The sequence below is a fragment of the Panthera onca genome, chromosome F1, assembly GCF_046562875.1.
Source record: "Panthera onca isolate mPanOnc1 chromosome F1, mPanOnc1 haplotype 2, whole genome shotgun sequence".
NCBI lineage: Eukaryota > Metazoa > Chordata > Mammalia > Carnivora > Felidae > Panthera > Panthera onca.
Genome location: NC_138355.1, coordinates 7,554,466 through 7,577,699, shown reverse-complemented (window position 1 = coordinate 7,577,699; position 23,234 = coordinate 7,554,466). Strand labels below are relative to the sequence as shown.

The 23,234-nt window shown below is 46.7% G+C and overlaps 1 protein-coding gene across 2 annotated transcripts in view; it reads left to right on the top strand.

Annotated features, from left to right (window-relative positions):
- The window catches only part of KIF26B (kinesin family member 26B), a 464,521-nt gene that overhangs the window by 289,078 nt on the left and 152,209 nt on the right, over positions 1–23,234 (top strand). Inside the window, exon 1 of one of the 2 annotated variants that reach the window (XM_060644893.3) lies at positions 9,118–9,587. The exons of the other annotated variant lie outside the window; for it this stretch is intronic. Within the exon in view, the coding sequence (XP_060500876.3) occupies positions 9,565–9,587 (23 nt within the window). The 5' untranslated portion in view covers positions 9,118–9,564. Of the gene's footprint in view, positions 1–9,117; positions 9,588–23,234 lie in introns of those variants that run through there. 2 annotated transcript variants of the gene reach the window in all.

Here is a 23,234-nt window from a genome sequence, read left to right as displayed (position 1 = left end):
GCACACTCTTCTCCCCTTGCATCAGCATCGGGGAGTGTGTGTGTGTGTGTGTGTGTGTGTGTGTGTGTGTATCTATGGGAGGAGGGTTCCATTCTTGGAGAGGACACAACACTTCATAGATAGACTCGATTAATCCAACATCATCAGAGTATGAAGAGGTTGGGTAAGTCAGCCCAGATAGACTGGGTATATAGCAAAGGCAACATGGTGAATAAAAAAAAAAAATTAACGTTTCTGTATTTTTGAGAGAGAGAGAGAGAGAGAGAGACAGAATGTGAGCAGGGGAAGGACAGAGAGAGGGAGACACAGAATCGGAAGCATGCTCCAGGCACTGAGCTGTCAGCACAGAGCCTGATGTGGGGCTCGAACTCATGGACCATGAGATCATGATACGAGCTGAAGTCAGACACTTAACCGACTCAGCTACCCGGGGGACCCTCAGGGGGAAACGCAGAGATCCTGCCTCATACTGATTTTTTCCTACTACGTTCCACGGGAAGTAAGGTAGAAATTACCTTCTGATTTTATTTTTCCAGGACAGGTAAGCTTGGCTGAATTGCTGGAGGCACACAGCTGACCCATAGATGACTAGGTAACAGCTGTGTTTATAATTGTAGTGACCCGCAAAGTTTCCACCCATGGATGTTCTCATTCTCTGCTTGTGAGTGAATTAAGGGGGCCGGGGGGCCCCAAACTACGGCGTGGCTTCAGAAATCACATGTTTCTTGGAAATAGCTTATTAGTACACACACCTTTCAGATTCACCAGTTGATGCCCTGGTCCTAAAGGGGTGGAAAACTGGACAGATGCCTTGTTTTGGTGGGGTTTTGCTTGTGGTGTTCAGGCTGCTAGGCCTGGTGCCCGGTAAAGTGCCGAATATTGGATGCAGGGTAGCACATGGTGGGGAACGTAGGAAGAGGTATTTTCCCAAGGGGGATATTCTGCCCCCCCCCCCCCCCGTAAGAGTCCGCCGAGGCTTGGCCTTGGTAGGAAAATTACTTTCCTCCCCGCTCTCTGACTTTCCAACGCATACTTTGTTTCAGGCTGGGAAGCTGATTGTCATTCATGAGAACGTAGACCGCCCCAACTCTTGCCAAGAACGCTGGCAGTTTATAGAACTACCGTGACTTAGACATCCATTCTGTGAGCCCCGGAGCAGAGCTTTGGGGCATCCCTTCCAGTTCTGAGATTCCTTAGAATGGGGTTGTTGACTTACCTTGGAGAACTGAAAAAGCAGGGCCCTGACCTCACGCCTACGAGCCTGACTGGCTGAGTCCTGGGCGCGACACTTGTCTCAGCCTTCAGCTTTATAAAGGGCTGATCTGCTTTGAAGCAAGAGTGCTGATCGCGTAGCCCACATCCTGATTCCTAAATAGGACTCGCTTGTGGGTCCCCTGGGTGGCTCCATTGGTCAAGCATCTGACTCTTGATTTTGGCTCAGGTCATGATCTCACGGTTAGTGAGTTCGAGCCCCACTTTGGACTCCTTGACATTGCAGAACCTGCTTGGGATTTTCTCTCTCTCTCTCTCTCTCTCTCTCTCTCTCTCTCTCTCCGCCCCTCCCCTGCCCGTGCTCTCTCTCTCTCTCTCAAAATAAATAAACTTTAAAAAATAATAAAAAAGACTCACTTGCAACAATAAATACATTTCATCTGTGAGGGCCAGTTCTTTAACACTCATGCGAAGTTTTCTGAGTTAGAAAAAATATAATACTTCATAAAGTGCAAAACCTGTAACACTATATAACTCAAACAATAGGTTGGAAACTGGGCTTGTTGTAAGTAACATATTAATAACACCGGGTGTAATACCTGTTAACATGCTTAGTGCCTAAAGCAATTTGGCAGGCATTCCTTCTACTTTTGCCAATAACTTGTCAAAAACTGACTTAGAGTTCCTTCCAAATTCTCAGACGGACATCCAAGACAAGGTAGCTTGTGTAGCCCTCAAACTTGGCCAGGGCAGGGGCTGGCTCCTGGCCCACTTGGGAAGTCACACTGAATAGGAGGAGAAGCTCCAAGGAGTTGAGAAGGGGACCTTGGGTTGGCAAGGTGCTGAATAAGAATGGGGTGAATTAATTGACTTGTAACTTACACAAGCATCAGGGTGAGGTTGAAGGTGAAATTCATTTCCTCAACAGCCCCAGCTCCTAACTTCTGGAGCTAAAATGCTGCCTCTGTCCCATGGCGACCAGAGAGGAATCTTCATATTGAGCCTAGGACATAGTGATGAAGGCCAGGCTGGCAAGGCCAAGTCACTCAGAGATATTCCTAGAGGAAGGATGAGCTGCGTGGCCCCGTGGAGGCAAAGCACTGGAGAGGGATAGGGAGCTGCCTAATTATGAAGTTAGAGATTAAGAGTGATGTGCCTGAAAAGCACTTAAAATTTTTTTTGAAGTGTTTATTTGTGAGAGAGAGAGAGAGAGGCAAAGTGCCAGCAGGGGAGGGGCAGAGAGAGAGGGAGACACAGAATCGGAAGCAGGTTGCAGGCTCTGATCTGTCAGCACAGAGCCCAACGCAGAACTCGAACCCACAAACCATGAGATCATGACTGGAGCTGAAGTCAGCCGCTTAACCGACTGAGCCACCCAGGCGCCCCAAACCTGGATTATTTTGAGGCTAGAGTTCTTTGTCACCTGTTGTTATATAACTTTACAAAAGCAAGTGGGGTGAATTTTTTCTTTCTCTTACATCTAAAACGAGGTGAGAGTCCTGCCTTAGCAAACAAAGGTATCATGGAGATTCATTTTTATCTGCAGAGCACTTTTTAAATGTGGGGTAATTTCTGTACTGGGATGGTAGTTAGAATCCATATCAAAATTAGACTTTGTGACCTGAAGCGTGAACAATTCCAATTTTGCTAAGACTAGCCACATAGTTAGAGGCGTGTCACGGTCCAAAATAATTCAATTCCTTTATCAACACACAGATGGAGGACTGTTGAGCCTTTTACTAAATTTGGCTGTGCTACACTTCTGTCTTTAGAACTAGGCAATTGCTTCATTATGCATACATAGTGCTTCCCTCATATTTTGGTAACCACTGCCCTGCTGTGCATTCATAAGATGCCAGCTGTACATCTATAAAACTCTTTGAGAATTTGGCCCATTGACTATCCAAAGTCAACATATAAACCAGGCAAGGTAGTGTGCACTTCAGATAAGACAAACTCCAGGCCCAGGATAGATAACCAGAACCTCCTTTTCTGATAAGAAAGTCATTTTGCCTGTTGTTTCATAACTACTGATAACAAAGGTCATTATAGTACGGTATCTTCCCACTAGAGACTGAAAATTTAATGAAAAACTAGATAAAACACATATACTTTCTTCGATCTTTCTGAGAAGAAGTTGAAATGAGAGACAGTTGTGTTTAAAAGAAGAAGCAAGGGGACGCCTGGGTGGCTCAGTCGGTTGATGGGCTCGGGTCATGATCTTGTGGTTTGGGAGTTCGAGCCCTGCGTTGGGCTCTGTGCTTATGTATCAGAGCTTGGAGCCTGCTTTGGATTCTGTGTCTCTCTCTCTGTCCCTCCCCCACTCAAACTCTTTCAAAAATAAATATACATGGGGGAAGAAAAGAAGCAGCAATTGTTCTGGAAAACCATGACTGGTTTAGTGAAGATCAAAACTAGGTTTGTCCTCCTCTAGGCACTCTATACATATTTGAATGAATGAGTGAATGAATGAATGAAAATAATGGTTGTTAATGTGGACATAGTCTGGGTTTGAAGAAAATGCTCCTGGACGACGAAAGAGAAGTAAACGGCCAAGGATAAAGAAGCTGGGACATTAGCAGGTGCCAAACCCTTCCATGAGTAGGACGGGATCTCCCTGAAAACTTACCTATAACTAGGACAAAACCTTAAGGGTGAGCTCTTTTTTGAACTATAAATTCGTTTTCCTAATTTGTCTTTTAAAAATTACATTCAGGCGCCTGGGTGGCTCAGTTGGTTAAGCACCCGACTTCGGCTCAGGTCATGATCTCACGGTTCTTGGGTTCGAGCCCCGCATGGCGCACTCTGCTGTCAGCACTGAGCCCACTTTGGATCCTCTGTCTTCCCCCCACCCCACCCCCTGCTCGCTCACTCTCTCTCTCTTTTTCTCTCAAAAATAAATAAACATTAAATTATATCTAGATTTCCATGTCTCGCTTTTCCTCGTGAGTACCCCTAATTAACAAAGATTTTGTGTCTGTTTGGTCATACGTGTTATGAATTAAACTTCTAATTTATACAAAATGCCAAGATTTTTTTTTTTCAAAATGCCAAGATTTTCATGTTCCATTTGGGTAGTGCCCACCACCCTCTATGTACCACATGTCGAAAAGTTTTTAAGATACGGGCTTTTCCCAAATTCGGCATTTACTTTCTTGAAAGCGCTTCCTTCCCTCCCCACCCCCCCCCCCCCACCCACAGATCTAACTAAATATTAGAGCTATTTGACCTTTTATTTAAAAAAAATGTTTGATGTTCTGACTGTTTTCAACAAAAGATCTCTGAAATGTGTTCTATGGAGAGAATTCCTCAGTTCTTTTGAGAGGGATACGAATTCTCTCTTAAGCCCGCCAGACTGAAGATCAAGGACATCAGAGCACCACGTGTCTGAAGAGTGATCGTCATCGTGAAAGGGGGCTTGATGGTGACAGGGGTGTTTCAACCCTTGGATGGACTAGTGGATTTGGAGCTAGAACGGAAGAGTTTTATTCTTGCTTATTGCTGTGGGGTGGCTGCCTTATGAAGGTTTGAATGTCGTTCTCTGCGAGGCTTTCGTTGTTTTCCAGAGCCAGCCCAGCTATGCTTTGGGATCGGGCACAGCATGGTTCCACCTGGGCTCATCCCAGGCATTGGCCAGAGGCATTGTCCAAAGCTCTCTGGAGGGGATCCACGGGGTACACCTCTCTTTAGTGCCCTGTTGCGGCCAGTGCAGGGGCTTCCGAAGGACAGGAACCCGGTCCTACTCTGGCCAATTTCTTATACCTCCAGGGTATGGCTTAATGAAATGCTGGTTCCCAAGCCATCAAGAGCTGTCATGTCTTCTGTGCATGCTGCTTGAACAGGGCTCGTGAGGGCAGGGCAGGAGGTCAGTGTCTCCGCTGTGGAAAGAGAGGGGGCTGGGGCCCAGTCCTGTGCGGGGGTGGGGCTTACACCCACCCATCGCTCGCTCCCCCTCCTCGGGGCACAGGTGGCCCCCACTCTGGGGCGTCTGCAACCTCTCCATCTGCCTTCCCATCCACTTTACACTCTCCCTCTGATTTTTCCCTTCCCCGTCTTCTCAGATATAATTGTAGCTCTGGTCGGCGTTATCCCCTCTCATAACCAGCCTTGGAAAACCGGGAGGACCAGACGATAGCAGTCTGTGAAAGAATCTGTTCAACTAAGAATCTTAAATCCTTAACTTCCTACTATAAGCCTAACTGCATAATGAGTTCACCGTGGAAAATGTAGCAATAAAACACGGTGTTATTTAAAACACACACACACACATGCACACAGGCAAGCTCTAGTAGGCTCCCACCATGCCTGACCGCTCCGAAGTGACAGGGGCACCGTTTTCTCATTAGCACATTTGGGATCCGTATGGGTGGGCAGTTGAAATCTTGATGATACAAAGGGTTGCATGCAGGGCACTATGTACAGGTCTCATATGATGTCCCTTCATGCCTTCCGTCAAACTTCCTTTTCTGAATAGCAGGGATCCTGAAACTAATGACCAAATGGAAACATTCATAAAATGTGTGGAATAGGGGGGGCTTTTTAACCATCTCTACGTTGTCAGAATACGCATGATCCGTTTTAATCTTGGCGTCGTTAGACGATTAAGGATTTTCATACGTTGGCTATTTCCCACAGGGAAATTCACAGGTAATTTAGGTATGATTCTTTTAGAGTTCTTTTCATTATTTGTAACGATTTGGTTACCATTAAACCTCCCTTGCATATGAATATATACATTTTAATGTAAAATGTGTCACTGGAGTTTTAGCTGCTTAGATTTCTTTAACCATTAGTTGAGACAGTATTTTCTTGTAAGAGGGAAAAGGAAACTACTCTCTTAGGCCTGCCGCGGACAGTAGGGCCTACTTTCTTATGTCCCCCAAGGCAGCCCTAATCACATACAGTACTTGCTGTGTTTTGGGGCGAGGAAGGAGATCACTGTGCACCACAGGCAAGGAATTTGCTTCATTGAACTCAAAGTTCTAGCCTCTATTTTACCACCTTAAAGACTTCCTGTAGACCCACAAACTAATAAATTGTGCGAGTCCTCTGGAAAGGTGTTCTCAATACCATCATCATTTAGGTAGTTCCCGATCTAAATAAACTAGAACTTAGCCGTAAAGGTATCTGTTGCTTAATCTCTCTTGTCTTTATATGCGAGCTGATTTGTTTTCCCAAATCAGTGAGAAAACTGTGTTGTTATTCTACTTTTTTGTGTGTCCTCTGAGGACCGTGGGAACATCATAGAATGGTACACAATGGGGGCACCAAGACCTCCCTTGAAGAAAGATCTAGAAGGCACATTGTCATGTCCACTACACATGGCCACTAGGAGTTCTGGTGAACACAAGAGATGGCGGGGGAGGGTGGCAGTGACAGCTTTCCCAGCCACCTGCCAGGCCACCCCAAACTTCTGGTTGGGATCCCAAACTCAACAGTGCTGAGTGTGACGCTTGCCAAACAAACGTTTTGACAAGTAGCCCGGACCTGAAGTTGGCTTCTCCTTTGTGTTTCAAGGTGGGATCCTGAGGGTATTCGTCATTTCATTTTTCACCGAGTTCAGTGACCATGTTCATCAGCTGGGGCTTCATTTGTTACGGTGGGAAATGCAACAGAGTATGTGCGGAAGGATTTGGATTCTAGATCTTGTTCTGGAATTTATTAGTTGTGTGACCAACGGCAAGTGACTGACTTTTTCCGAGCCATGATTCTTCAGTCCTTCACGGGGGACTCAGTGCCAAATGAAACATGTTAAAAACTCCTGATGCCCTTTAGGTTAAGGGTGTTGGCCATGACCCTCTTCCTTTACCCCTGCCCCCCTCCTGTCCATGCATTTATCCCATTATTGCTGGGACTGATTTCTAACTTTTGATTTATGATTCCTCCACGTCAGGTAAACGGGGGATGTTTCTTTTCCTGCTGATTTTGGTGGTCCTCCTCCAGGAGAGTTAATGCAAGCCCTTCCTTCTCTTTAAGCAGCCCATCTCTGTTCAGGACATCCCTTTGCCACCATTGCCTACAAATATGGCACCTTTTTGTAGCCCCGGAAACGTCCGTTTATCAAAAACCCCTTCCACAATATCACACATCTAGTTCGCTTCACTCTGGTATTTTCTTGGCTTCTTCTCTCCTGAACCTTGTTTTTTAGGTTGGCTCTTTGCAGTTGTTTTTTTTTTCTATTCCTTCTCCACGAAGTCCTGGCTTTCTAGACGAAATCCCAGATGTTATGACTTAGTTAAAATTTCTTATTTGTTGCTAAGTGTATCGTGCATACAAAACAATATGTGAACCATAGCTAGGTGCTCAGTTTAAAGACCAATAATAGAGCAAACACCTATGTCCCAGCCACCTAGGTTAAGAAATACTCTTAGGATACAGTCAGCCGTTTAATTAACGCGCGTGTATCGAGTGCCTACTTTGCATCCAGAATTTGGGGATGTAGCACGATCGAGAGACCATGTGGCTTACATGAAATAGCACATCATCATCTCACAGGGCAGAAAGACTGACCGATAAATACTTACAACATAAAGGTGCTTGCAGAGAGAAATACAGACGAGATGTGATTGGGACCATTGGCGGCTCCTGGGAGAGTGAGACAGGCTTCTGAGGGGGTGAGACTGTGGATAACTTGGCTGGGGAAGAAGAGAGTTCTAGGCCAAGGCGACAGCTCGTGTCGTCTCAGAGCTGGAAAGCACGGCATGCTGGGAAAGCGGCCTTTCCTCCGAGGGCCCACTCTGCTTCTTGGATCCTCCCTCCTGGCTCCAACCCCACGGTGTTCCCATGGGTGATCCGTCAACATCTCTTTGAGCCCCGTTCAGCCTTTCATTCATTCACCCCCTCACTCAACACTGGCGAGGATGCCAGTCTTCTGAAACTTTTGCCCGCATCGGAATCGCCTGCGGAGCCTGTTAAAATGCAGTCTGGTCCCACGGGTTCCGTCAGCATCTTTTGGATGGGGTCCAAGGACCCGCATCGCTGACACACTGTCACCAGGTATTTCTAATGCAGGTGATTGGGACCACACTTAAGAGAAACACGGTATGGAGGGGAGGGTTGTCGGGAACAGGAGGAATCGCCTTGTGCTGTCCACGGCCACGGTCATGGCCACGCCTCCGGCTTGCCTTATCTGTGCCTTTCTTGCTTCTAGCTTCCTGCTTCGGCTCCCCTCGACTGTCACTTCTTTCTCCTTGCAAGCCACCACCTGCCCCTGGGCTGTGGCGGTGCCCCCTTTGGTGTGCCTCGCGTCCCTGCCCCACGCCACCCCCTCCCTCAGGCAAGAGCCGTGCCTTGGCTCTGTCTGTGCTATGCCGCCACGAACAGTGGAGCGTGGCATGCGAAGTTCACGGTCACCCTGAAAGCCCCCTGCCTCGCCTCTCTACCCTCTTATTTTCGAGGGCTTCGTGAAGCGAGGGAACAGAAACAGGAACCCCGCAAACGCGGGGGAAGGCATGACTGGAGAGGACAGCAGAGGCAAGGGGCCCCGGCTGTCTGATTTGCACTTCCATTCCCGAGAGCATTTGAATAGTTTTAAGACGTGTAAACTGCGAGACTAGACATTCCCCCTGAAATATATGCACGTAGGTATTATTCTCGTGGGGACCCGTGCCTGCATCAGTTTGCCTGCAAGTACTTGCCTGTGGAGTCCCGCCCGTATCCAGAACCTTGGTTCTGTTGGCTTTGTCTGTACCACATGGGTGTACATGGATCTATGGTTAAAGATTTTAAACACTGGATTTTGATCGTCTGTTTTGCGGCTGCCATGCTCAGAAAATTCCTAAGCTACTGTGGGTTAATGGGAGTTTCATCAAGTGTTTCTCTCTCTCCCGGTCTCTATTAGTGAAGCTCCTCTCTTCTCTGCCTCTCTGCCTCTCTGCCTCTCTGCCTCTCTCCCCCTCCCTCCCTGCCTGCCTCTGCTCTTCCCTCCCTCTCGCTCTGAGATAGCAGACAAGAGAGAGAAACTGGTGTGGCTTCCCCTGAGAAGCGTGCTCGCGAGCGCCGATGGGCAGAACCCCGTGAGTTCCTCTTCCTTCCATGCCCTGCACTTGAAGGGGGATGCAATGTGGCAGCAGGGGCTGAGCTGGACCCGAAAGGTGGCTGAGAGCTCAGGGAGGCCGGGATCGAGGTTTAGCCTAAGGCTGGAATCACAGGAATGTTTCACCAGGGTCTGCCCTGAGCATTCCCAGACCCCCATGGATTTCAGAATTTCCCAGGCTTTCCTCCTTTACCTTCCCTCTGCCTTACTTCCTCCTGAGATGGCCCCAGATCTGCAAGAGACATTTGCAAGGAGCTATTTACTAACAGACGTGAAAACATGGATCCTGCACTTGATTATTTAGCCATGATTTATCAATGATGATGGACTGGAAAGCAGTGTAAGTAACAGCTATCTATGTTCCTGTGGTTAGACCGTCTGTCTTAGTTGTGGTTTGTTGTTGTTGTTGTCGTTACTTTAACTTTTCCCGTGAATTTCCTTCTGAGAAAAGTGAAAATAACACGTAGCAAGCAAGTATTCCAAAGAAGTTAGGAGGGTCCACATGATACGAGCTTTCTTCTTTTTCTATTGACTTGCAGGATACGTACAGCTAGATCAGATGAGACACAAGCTACTGATACAAAATCTGCAAACATCCCCCGGAGGGTAAGGCTGGAAGGGGAAATAAATGAACCAGGTTTTTGAACTGACAGTCATTGCCATAATCAGACTATTCGGAGTTGCTAAAATATTTGACATTGGCTCCCTGTAGAATCAAAGATGGAATTGAAATGTGTTCTCTTCACAGGGTCATAAAAATGAAGGTAGCCTGTAGCTTTCAGAACCCGTTCTGGCCACATACATATGAGATTGATCCCCCACCCCCCCACCACCAAGGTTAAATGTCAACTCTGTTCTATTTCAGCTTTTCTGGAGACAGAACACCTCCCCGTTCTAGCGTATAATGTCTGGTCACCATAGACCTGCAGGACCCTGGCAATTTGAATTCTAGCCATCGCCAGTCTGTGCTTTCCGTGCTAGGCTTCATGTAAGCATTTAAACCGCTCAGTCTTAGGGGGAAAAAACAGTAACCTGAAAACCAGAGTCCATTTATTTCGCAGGAGAAAGGAACAGCTACCGGAAAGATTAGAAACGAAAGAGTATGATTTGCCTTTTCTTCAAAATTTGAAATGAGGTTGATTGTGTATGAAAGAGTAACGTAAGCTTTCTTGATTAGGAAACAGGATATTCGAGGAGACTTTTAAGATCAAAAGTCACTTCCATAGCATGTCAGAATACAATGCTGGCATTTTTTTATGGCCAGTGGCAACTTTTCCTTTTAGAGTCTGTACGAGAGTGTCAGTACAAGCATCTGCTTCCTAAAACTTGCTGAGATTTGGAAGTGTGGTTTCTAACAGTGATGCTGCCATGGGCTTTTCTGAGTGACCTTCGGTTTGCTCTCTCCATCACATCCAGACCCGGGCAGGGCTATTGCACAACCCCCCACCGCCCGCCCCCGCATCCCTGCCTCCGTCCTTCCCTCTGAGTCTTGGAACATCATGAAAGACTCCTCTAAAGATTCCCTTTAGCGAGCCCTGCCCAGCTCTGGACAGAGAGAGCACTGTAATGTAACACACAGAGCTGCCAAATTTGGAATTGAATGAGCTCTGTTAATTCCTGAATATGAAATCAGTTCTGTGAGCTCTGCATGAGATCATATCTTACAAACCTAACCCAAAGTGTTCCTAACTTTATTGATTGGCATTTAACATCGTCAAGGGCTATAGCGCTGAGCACCTGCGGGGACCAGCCTAAAACCACACGAAATCCCCAAACTCTTCTCGGATTCCTGCCCGGGCAAATATACCTAGGGCCACGCCTTTTAAAATATGTCCTTTGTTATCAAGGGAAATCTGAGACAGAAAACACATGTTGGCAGGGTCACGTGAGCGCCTTTCTGCACATGAAGTGGTTGTATCACAAGGGGAAACGCTTTCGATCTTGTGCTGTTTTGTTTTGGTTTCTTGTTTATGTGGATTCTGTCAGACGAACGCATCTGGAAGAGGTTTGGAGGGGAGTGAAAAAGCTGAGGCGGAACATGCAGGGAAAAGAAAAATCACTAAAAAAAAAAAAAAAAAAAAAAAGGTCGGACTGGAAAGGGAATAATTCTCTTACCCAATTCCCATCCTTGGTTTCGGTTCCCCGTTAACGCAGATAACCGACGTAGCCTTCCTGGGTTCGTGGAGATACAGATTCTTCCATTCTGCTTTTGGATTTCGGGCAAAGGAGGGAGGGTTCTCCAGAAATGTTTTTAAAAGCCAATAAGGACCCATCTTTCGAGTTCCTGCTCACTTTTACAGAGCAAGCAACTCCCAGCCGCTCCTGCTTTTCCTCCTCGACACCCCCGTGCCTCGCTATCCCTTGGAAGCGTCCCTGGAGAGCAGCTCCTTGGTCCCCCAGGGATCTCCTGTGTGTCCTATTAGGGCAAAAAAGACCAGCTGTCAAGGGCAGGGTTTGCACGGAGGGTGGAGAGTGCTTTTCAGTGGTGAATGAGCAGTGGGGGCCAGATATGCTGATAGCGAACAGTCTGAGAGAAGGCAGCTGACTGGCATCAGTAAAACTGCTGAGCCATTAAAAAAAAAAATACTGCAGCCAAGGTGAGACACAGAAAGAGAAGGAGGTGGGTTGCCTCTGAGGAGTCTCAGGCAAAGTTCTGTTAAGCACGCAGGTCTGAATTGATAACGCCGAGTGGGTGAAAGAGTCTTAAACTGGTCAATACCTTGCATTTCGTCTCGGCCCTGTGCTCTGCAGAAAGCTTGTTCAGGACGAACTGCCCCCTCTCTCGCTGGGCTCCACAGTCCTGGGGGGCGGGGCGGGGGGGAGAGTGTTTTCCCTTCTTCTTTAGCGACCGGGTCCCATCTAAATGTTGGGTGCTTACGGAAGCTTCTAGAAGCAGGTGTGGTCTTCAGAGCTTCAGCTCGGAAGAAAAGTGCAGAAGAGTTATCCTCGCCGTCCTTAGTTCTTGTCTTTGCCCTCTGTGTGAGCCGATGGCCAGCAGTCTTACATCTTCGAGGATCCCTCTTGCCAGAACGTGGGTCCTCGGTGGCTCATCTGTACCACAGGGAACTCTCGGGTTCCGGGTGTGCTTGGCTGCAGAGACGTGTGCCATGTTGACACAGCACATCCATTCTCAGCCCCATCTTCCCACCTGTTCCCTTGGAGAGCCTGCAGGGGGGACACCTGTCTTCAGTACATTTGAAAAAGAAATCCGACCTGCTAAAAATGCTTCTGCAAGTTTTCCTGATCGGAGGAAAGCCTTGCCTTCTGTCCCACACACCCTCTCGTCTTCCTCTAGGAGCCCACGGAAGGGCTGCTCCCCGAGAACGTCTACGTTCCGCAGAACCAATCCTTGTATGCGCATTTGAGCCACTGAGCAGGAAATGTCTTAGCTTCTCTAAGCTTCTGTTCTTTGCGTCAGTAAAATGCATAAAATCTTACCTCGTGAGATTTTGCAAGAATCGAATGGTAACGCATGCTTAGCACGGTGTCCCGCCGTGTCCTTATTGGTGACGCCGTCCTCCTTTTCTCCTGTGCTTTCAGCAGAGGACCCCGATCCTGAGTGGTGGGGATCCTGGGGAAGACGGGTACTGGAGTAGGAGTCAAGACCTGGGTATTTTAGTCCCGGCTCTGTTGGTGACCACTTGTATGACCTTGAGGACGTTATCACTTCTTCCCCGTCTCCAGAAATGGAAATAGTTCCATTTCCCTACACAGGTTACCCTATCGAGATTCACGCTGGCCCTCAACCTGGCCTGCCCTCCGTCCCTCCCGGTCTTGGCTAATTCCTTCTTCTCTTCTGGGAGACCTTCCCTGATCCCCTGTGCCTGCGTCAGGGCCCCTGCTCTGTAATTCTGTGGTTCCTGCACCTGTCTCTCACCGGAGACTTCGTCACCACAGAGACATCACTGTTGCCCGTCCGCCTCTCTCTCTAGCCTGTAATCACCTTGACATTGACCCCCGCCTCTTGAAGCTCTGTGTTTGATGTCTAAGGCCAGGACCCTACTCCACAGACATTTGCCGAATGGATGCATGAAGGAAAGACGGAAGGGATGGAGAACCCCTGCCCCTCCTTCCCCCATCTCTCTCTCTCTCTCTCCAAATAAATAATTTAAAAAAAAAGAAAGGAAAGGAAAGAAAGAATGTGTGAAAGGCTTAAATCAGTGGAGAGTGATGGAAAGGCTTAAATCAGTGGAGAGTGGAGTGTGGTGGCCCTTAGTTTTAAGGTTGCATGAGACACAGTGTACTTTTAGTACCAATATTTTAGGCGGGTTTTTGGGGGTCCTAAGATTCAAAAAATTTTAGTGAGCCAAAACAATATCCTTTTTTAATTTTTTTTGTACTGCCCTTGCCGTGTGGGTCCGCTCTTTGTCACAGAAGCAGGGAGCTAGGGCTTTGGAACCTGACACCCCAGGGTTGGATTCCAGCCTCCTATTTGGGTCTTTGCTGCACGTTACCAGCCCTCACACGGGAGGTTACGGTTTTCCTGAACCTCGATCGAACTCTGGTCCACGATGAAAGGAGCTCCTTCTAGGTATTAGGCCGTTTTTTCTCTCAGAAAGTGTTCTTTGCGGGATGGGGAGAAAAGCAGGTTTCCAGAAATAGTCCGTCCTTCCCAGTGGCCAGTGCACACCCACAGGATGGCCCAGAGGTTCGACTGAGGTCATCTCCACGAGCAGGCTTTGTCACAGATGTCTCTGTAGGGGCGTGTCTATCAATACGACACACAGATCTGGAAAAGCTCACTGCAGCTGCCTTTGCTATTCGAGAGAGTACCCCGCGGATCCGTGATTCACCTCTTCAGGTCCAGCCCAGGAGTGGGGAGGCTCATTTTTCACTCACCTCCGGCTCTCGGCTACCTCCGCAAATGAGCCGCCTCCGGTAGCCCGGGGTTGGGCTGGAGATGTGGGGGTGAGGTCATGAGCCCTCAAGGCCTTCCCCCTGCCCATTGGCCGCACGGAAGGGAAATGGAAGAATTCCGCAAAGCCACAAATCTGAGATGTCAGCTCATAAATATGTAAACTCCTCGCTTAGGTAATAAGCTTCCTGACAGCCAAAACTGTCATTTGCACATTCTTGTCAGCTGAACGCAGAGTTCCAGTTGCCAGACTGTCCCTGGATACTGGGGACTCAAAGCCGGGGAGTGGGGAGGGAGGCTAGGCTAATTGTTCTGTAAAGACCTCTGCCTCCTCCCCCCGCCACCATCAGAGGGTCTTCTCTCTGGGTATTTTGGTTGCTAAGTGTAGGCAAAAATTTTGCAGTGTGGCACTTGGAATAGGAAAAGGGTTGAATGCGAATATACAAATGGAGGCAGGAAAAACATGCCAGCTTTTGCTTTTTTAGCTTTTGGCAACGGCGACTAAATCTGTACACTTTTGCAATCTCTGTTGTATCACGTTGAAAACTCGGTCGGGAGCTTAACCAAGATCAACGGTTTCCTATATATCCGACTTGAAATGCAGGCCTGCCGATACACATTGGGGCAGGGAGCAGATATTTGGTACATAACCATTCACCGAGCGTCCGATACGTTACAGACACTGTGTGCAGTTTGGGGAACTCACGGGTGAATCAAGGAGAGGGGTGCTTATGACGCAAGTTCTGCTGTGGGACTTTATGATAAGTCCCAAAGTAGCTCTATTAGCAAAATACGACCAGAGATTATGGAAGAAAAGAATAAGTTCTCCTTCGGGTGGTGGGGAGGGACTCCCATGCATTAGAGGTGAGTCTCGGTGAATGAGGAGACAGGTGGCTGGGACAGGAGGCAATTTCAGACAGAAGAACTGGCCTGAGTCTCTGTTTACACACGGAAGCATGACTGTGCATGAGTGTCACGGAATTACGTGGGGATTAAAATTGAATACAGTTGACCCTTGTACAGTGTGGGGCTTGGGGGCATTGACACACCCACCTCCACCCTGCACAGTTGAAAGTCTGCATATGACCTTTGACTCTCCCAAAACGTAACCACTGCTGGTCTACTGTTGACCAGAATTCTTCCCAGTAACATAAACAGTCGATGAACGCACATTTTGTATGTTGTATTTCTTGGATACTGTGTCCTTGCAATAAAGTAATCTGGAGAAAGGAAAATGTTATTAAGAAAAGTATAAGGCAGTGGGGCGCCTGGGTGGCCCAGTTGGTTAAGTGTCCGGCTTCAGCTCAGGTCATGATCTCGTGTTTTGTGGGTTCCAGCCCTACAATCAATGCAGAGCCGGCTTCAGATCTTCTCTCCCACTCTCTCTGCTGCTCTGCCACTCGTGTTCTCTCTCTCTCTCTCTCTCTCTCTCTAAAATAAAGAAAACATTAAAAAATACGTAAAAAAAAGAAAATCATGAGGAAAAGAAAATACATTTACAGGACCACATTTATCGGAAAAAAAAATCTGTGTATAAGTACATCTGCGCAGTTCAAACTGGTGTTCTGGGCCCACTGTATTTTTCAGATTCTCACGAGAGGCTGAGATGAGTGATGGATCGCACTGAATAGGACGGTGGGATGGGGGTGATGAGTAAAGGGTTGTGTCAGAAGAGATGGGAAATTGGAGACAGCGGATTGTGGGTCAGGTACAGTGAGAGGACGTAGGACCCACGCCTGTGTGTGAACCTTGGTTCTGTCACTGACTGGGTGGGTGGTCCTAGACTACTTGTGTACTCATGACGTCTGTGTGTCCATTTGTGAATATCATGGTGGAAAGAGGAAAGGCCGTTCAGGAGAGAAGAGGAGATTGAGTCCAGACCACTTGATTTCCCTTGAAAAGTCAGAAGTAGTGACTTAGAAGTACTTAGAGTACCTTGCGGGTGATTTCAACATTTGTCGTCCACACCAGCATTCAGCAGATCAATTACCTTTATTAAGGTACACACCCAAAATTCGTGATGCTGGGAGAGGCTGATGAGCCTTCTAAAACACCAAAGAAGGGTAGGATAGTATGTCACAGTGTTTCAGAAGCAATAGCGTTCCAGGGCAGGAAGAGTCCTTGGGGGGATCATGTATCTTGCTGACTTTCAAATCCTTGAAGACCGGCGTTCTGGGAAGGGAGCCGGTGCTGACATCCGGAAGCGGAGTTGGTAACAAGCACCACGTTCTCCCACAGTCATTCCTGGATGCATTTGCACACCTGTGTTTTCCATTCAACAAATGTTCGTAAGGCCCTTGCAACATGTAGGATGAATATTTGCATGCGATACTGGCGGTGCCCTCCAGGAGCTGCCTGTTCTGTGAGGAGGTAAGACATGTGTGTAGAGAATGTAGACAGGAAGTTATTTTTAAAATACAATGAGAGGGGCGCCTGGGTGGCTCAGTCGGTTAAGCAGCTGACTTCGGCTCAGGTCATGATCTCGCGGTCCGTGAGTTCGAGCCCCGCGTCGGGCTCTGTGCTGACAGCTCAGAGCCTGGAGCCTGTTTCGGATTCTGTGTCTCCCTCTCTCTGACCCTCCTCCATTCGTGATCTGTCTCTCTCTGTCTCAAAAATAAATAAACGTTAAAAAAAATTAAAAATAAAATAAAATAAAATACAATGAGAGAGGGGTACCTGTGTGGCTCAGTTGGTTAAGCGTCGCACTCTTGATTTCAGCTCAGGTCATGATCTCACGGTTCATGAGATCAAGCTCTGCGTCGGGCTCTGTGCTGACAGCGTGGAGCCTGCTTGGGAGTCTGTCTCTCCCTCTCTCTCAAAATAAATAGATAATGAAACAGATTCCTGAAAGCTCAGAAATGGAAACTCTCAGAAATGGGAAGCTCAGAAATTGTTTCCAAGTCAAGTTTTGGAAGAGTGTGCCCCGAAGTAGAGAATTTGCTCTATTAATGTGGACTTCCATGGTCACATTTGTTTTATTTGAGAAGTTTTGAGTATCCAGCAAGAGGGAAAAGGTAAAACTGAATGTTCGGCGTAACCCGTGTTTTGATTCTGGGGAAAGGCAGAGCAGGATTAAAACTGAGTTGTTGAAATGTCATTTGTTCATAGCCTGAGAAGAACATTATTGATTTAATTACCTTGAAAATATAATTTTGAAAATTATCTATTAAAAAAATCACCCAGATTCATCGGTTAGTTAACAATAAATGGGAACAGTACCTAAAGGCTTTATATCATGAGAACTACCCCAGGGATAGGCCAAGGAAATGTGGACTTTGAGCCCCCTCTGGAGGAAAAAAAGAGAGCCCTCCCCAGCTAGCCTGGCAATAAATGGTTTCTTTTCTAAAGGTCAGAAATGGAAAAAAAGAACCATCTAATCAAATTGACTTTTGGAATTAACCTTATAAACCAGAAGTCTACAGTCTTTAACTCACAGAGGATCCGATGAAGATATTTCCTTCAAGAGGCAGCTTCAAAAAGCATCCCTCCCTCAAAGCCTTGCTAAGACATATGTGAGACACAGACTAATAATGATGTGGAAAAAATAATTACAATGAACACAATAATTATATTTGTTTTATGAACACAATAGCCTGCAAAATCCCACACCACAAAATGTTTCGTTGATGATCATCATTTAAGAAGCTGGCAAACCATAAAAACAAATCAAAAAATCTGTTTACTCATTCACTCGTTCTATGAGTGTTGATGGAGTATCTGCTCTGTACGAGGCACCGTTCTTGGCAATAAATAAAACAAATAAAAGTCCTCGCCCTTGTAGACGGGCTTGATCCGGAGCAGGAAATATTAAGCATCAGCTCTGACCGCGTGCCTTCCCTTGTGGACACCGTAGGACGGATGAGTGAGGGTGTGGGTATGGAGGCAGAGAAGCAAAAACACAGGAATCCGGCGGGGGGGGGGGAGGTGGTCTCTCAGAAGGTTGTTCTGTGCTGCACCTTTTATAAAGCGGTCTACAGGGACGCCTGGGTGGCTCTGTCAGTTAAGCATCTGACTCTTGGTTTCAGCTCAGGTCATGATCTCATGGCTTGTGAGTTGGAGTCCCACATCAGGCTCTACACTGACAGCACGGAGCCTGCTGAGGATTCTCTCTCTCCCTCTCTCTCTGCCCCTCCCATGCTCGCTCTCTCTCTCTCTCTCTCCCTTAAAATCAATAAACTTAAAAAAAAAAACAAATAAAAAGTAGTCTTATTTTAGAGCCCCTACAAACAAAAATAATCACCTTCCCCACAGATGATGGAGAACCTGTTAATATAACCTGACAAGTCTTATTCTGGAAGTGTTTAGAAACTCCAGTACACCCAAATATGCCCCAAAGCATAGCCTTGCAGAACCCCTGGGCTGGAGGAACCCTCAACTGAAAGTCACCTCCACCTAGACCATGGTTTCCAAGTTCTTCCATTGACGGGAGGTGAGGACCATAGGGGTGACTCTGTCAAGATCTAGAGCCGACTTTCTCCTTCAGGGTTGGTGATTTGGGGGCCAGTCTCCCATCCAACCATCCATGTTTGTGTTGTGGTTGTTAAGGACGGACAGCGCTGGGAACACAGCAGCGGGACAAATGGACGTGCCTCCCGACTTTATGGCATCTTCAGCCCTGTGAGGAAGACACAAGCAATCACAGCCAGTCGTAAGCCAGTGACACTCTCGACCACTCCTTCTCTTCGCCAGGAACCACAACTGGCAGGTGCCTGGCTGGTGCGAGGAAACATGGCGGTCAGTGGCGCGGACAACTGCTTTCCAGGGCATCCAGGAAAGTGATACTGTCTACACCCGATTTCATTTGTGGGCCAATTTAAACTAAACTGCGTTAGTTTGCTTAACGCAGCCTTTTGGCTTTGTATACGTATTTATTTTGCGCACACGCTCTCTGAGGGCCCCAGGACACTACCTAAAGTGTGTCGGTGCAGGTAATAATTGCTTGTCCTGCCCCTGGTTGTTCTGGCACGAGGACATGCTATCAGAGGAACAACTAGCAAGTAAGCATTTCGCCTCTAGCACACAAAGGCTGAAGACGCACGGGTGACCTAAGAATCTAGCTTCAGCTGGTGGTTTTCAGGCAAAAGTAACCGCGCTGACCAAGCTGTGCCTGATGTCTGATTTAAGGCTGTGGAAGACCCCAAGACTGAGGACCCTCGGATTGAGAGGGTCCTTTTTTCCTGACCTTTCTTAGGTAGAAATAAGGCCCTCCCAGCCAAGAGCAGGGCCGAAAGTCGTATTCAAGATGCCTGGGACCTGAAACGCATCAGAGTCAGTATCACAGAGTCGATGGAAACGTCGAGAAGGCCTGGTGGGCAGTGTTCGGAGCAGGGCCGAAAGGTGTGGCTTTCACGTTGTTTTCCATTATTTATATATTTAGAAGCTTATGGGAACAAATCTCTAAAAAGAAACACTTAAGATATAGTTTTCATATTAATATTGAATTATAATAATTGTAACAAACACTGGGTATGTACTATGGGGCAGGAACTGTTCTGAGAGATAGAGAGAGAAAATATAGATCGATAGCATCTATCTATATTTTCAAAATTTTTTTAAACATGTATTTATTTTTGAGAGACAGAAGCAGAGTGTGAGTGGGGGAGGGGCAGAGAGAGGGAGACACAGAATCGGAAGCAGGCTCCAGGCTCTGAGCCATCAGCCCAGAGCCCGATGCGGGGCTCGAACTCACGGACCTCAAGATCGTGACCTGAGCTGAAGTCGGACGCTTAACCGACTGAGCCACCCAGGCGCCCCATATATTTAAAAATTTTTTTTAAACATGTATTTATTTTTGAGAGACAGACACAGAATGCGAGTGGGGGAGGGGCAGAGAGAGGGAGACACAGAATCCGAAGCAGGCTCCAGGCTCCGAGCTGTCAGCACAGAACCCAATGTGGGGCTCAAACCCACGAACCGTGAGATCGTGACCTGAGCTAAAGCCGGACATCTAACCAACTGAGCCACCCAGGCGCCCCTGTCTATCTGTTAATCTCACTACTCCATGAGATGTAGCGACTCTCATATCTTGTTTTACAGCTGAGGAAACTGGCACGGAAAAGTGAAGGCACTTGACCGAGGCCACAGAGCTGTGAGTGGCAGAAAGCACATCTGAACCCAGATATTTGGCTCCCCAGATTATACCCTTGGCTGCTTCTCTTTTCTGCCTCCGGAGGAACTCTCAAGTCCTAAAGTACTGTAACACTAAATAAATGTTTGCTGAAGCATATATTGAGTCATAAGCTGCCTCCGCGTAACTCTGCCGACCCACACTTCATTGTGGAGTCCTGGAGGCCCGTCGGAATCGTGGGCCTGCGAGCCCCCGTGAGGGATTTTCTAGTCTAGATTGAGCCTGGAGTATTCATCACCTAGCTCCCTAAAATCAAAGCAACACTTAACTAATTTGGACCCCCCCTAACCGAAGTGACTTTGAAATAACTACAAGAGGGGCAGCCGGGTGGCTCAGCCAAAGCATCCGACTTCAGCTCAGATCATGATCCCGTGGTTCGTGGGTTCGAGCCCCGTGTCGGCCTCTGTGCTGACAGCTCAGAACCTGGAGCCTGCTTCGGATTCTGTCTCCCTCTCTCTCTGCCCCTCCCCCACTCACACTCTGTATGTGTGTCTCTCTCTCTTTCAAACAATAAATAAACATTAAAAATTTTTCAAAAAAAAAAAAGAACTACAAGAATTGACTGATATAATCTTATCCTACAGTATGACATAGGATGTGAGCTTCTCTTAGCAACCTTGATGAAAATAGGAAGCAAAAAATTCACCTAGAAGATCAGTAAATAGCAGAGTAGTTCAGATAACATTTAAGTTTCCCCAGAAAGGTTTTAAGTGGCTTGTAAAGGAAATTAGATCTCAGAAACATATATAGGAAACCAGGTAAGAAGGAGGGAGTAAGAGAAGCCAGTTCCTGAACCAAGTTAGTTATTGAAATTGGACATTCATTAGGCTCTGAGTTTCATGGAAACAAAAGCTAATGGCTCAGAAAGGAAGGGACCAAGACGTCGGTTGAGCTCTTACTGCGTGCCTGTCATTCTGATGGCGGCCACTTTCCCTATGTAATGTCCTTGATCTTCACAACGGACCCTTGCACCGGGTGTCCTTAGTTTCATACGTGTCCAGGGAGATAGCAAAGCCAGGAATGGAACCGTGCCTCTATGATTCCAAAGCCTGTGCCTTTTTTATTGGGTTATATTCCTCTCACCCAGTAAAGTGACACGTAGGATTTGTGTGCAGACCTCTAGTCTTTCTCAGAGAATTTGTCTTAATGGATCCAGGGAACTTATAGATGGTAGGTGCTTAGTCAATATCTGTAGAAGAACAGGAATAAATGAAGGCATGGATAATAAGAGGAAAGATATTTTCTTTAATTTTCATAAGCTGTAGAAATGGTTTCTATGGATGCTTTTATATCGGCCCCTGCTAAAAACAAAGTCACACCGGAGCCTCATAATTCAGTACAAGGCACATAAGCTAAGGTCTAAAAATGCAATGCTTTACATTTTTTTCTTTTCTTGTTTAATTTTTTGAAATAGTAGCGTAGGCCTCCTTCTCTATGCCTCTTCAGCCCCCGCTTTATTTCGCAACGCTCCGAAACGTCCTCGGCCTCTCCTCCGACTCTGTTCAAGGTCAGTGATGAACTTATTAGTTCTGGTCCAGTGGACACTTTCCATTCGCTGTCTTTGTTGGTCTCTTAGTGGCATTTAACATCGGTGACCACTCGGTCTGTCTCCCCACCCCCCACCCCCCAGTCTGCTGCTCCTTTACAGGCCCCTCCGCCCTCCCCTCCCCTCTCTCTGCATCACTCATTAGATGTTGAAGCTCCTCACGGTTCGGTCATGGGCCACTTGTTGTTCTCATGCTGCTCTGCCCCTCCCTGGCCATCTCGTCCATTCTTGTGACTTCACTTGCCATCTTCATGCTGAAGACTCTGCAATCTGAAAACCTCAACCAAATATTTTTTTATTTCCAAATACTGAGAAAGATCTAAACTGTGATTGTGTGTCTTGAAAGTAAACGGTTTCTCTTGATGAAGTCAAAGGCTAGGGAAACAAGTGAAAAACCTGGTGTATTTCTTAACCTTTTCTTGGTAGTTAGTCATACATTAGGAGTCACTTCTATGCATCTTTGAACAACTCTTTGCGTTGGTGACAACTACGTATTTGACAGAATGGAAGGGAAGCACAGACGTTGAAAGATAAAGTGTCTATAGCTACCCTCAACTGAATAGGATTCATAAAGATAAAATGCCTTCTGAAATTTTAATAGAAATCAATGTGAAATTAGATTCAATTTATAATAACTCAAATTACAAGCAATTTATAGAGTGTATCTGTTGTGTAAACGTGGGAATCCAGACGAGAAGATGATTGATCGTTTGATTGATTATGTAACATGAATTACATTCTCTCCAGCTGCACCTGAGTATATTCACAGACACAGCTGATGGCATCCTGGTCTAGAGAACAGATATTTTCTTCTTTTCACACAATGTGTTCCTAGAAGCTCTATCAGGACATAAATATTACTTTCCTGATAAGAAAATCAGACCTGGAGATTTTATTCTCAGCCAGGGATCCAGAGTCAGAAAGCTGTGGTTCTAATTAACAATGAGTTAGTAAAGTTGAGATAGTACTTTAAACCCATGTGGCTACTTAAAATAATACAACCATGGGGTGCCTGGGTGGCTCAGTCAGTTAAGCGTCCAACTTCGGCTCGGCTCAGGTCATGATCTCACAGTTGGTAAGTTCAAGCCCTGCATTGGGCTCTGTGCTGACAGCTCAGAGCCTGGAACCTGCTTCAGATTCTGTGTCTCCCAGTCTCTCTCTCTCTCTCTCTCTCTCTCTCTGCCCCTCCACTGCTTGCAGTCTGTCCCTCAAAAATAAATAAACATTTAAAAACAATTTTTTTAATTAACAGTAAAAAATAAATAATATAATCATGCTCCAAATTCTGCAAAAATGGGACTCATTTAACTTCGGATTCCAGTAACTGAGACTAGACACAGCATGAAAAATCTATTATTACCTATCGTAGATCTCACCTCCCTAAAAATAATATGCCTTCCAAAGTAAACATTAGTTCATTGTGCAGCTTAACTTAGGTCAGGTTTCTTTACAGACTTCG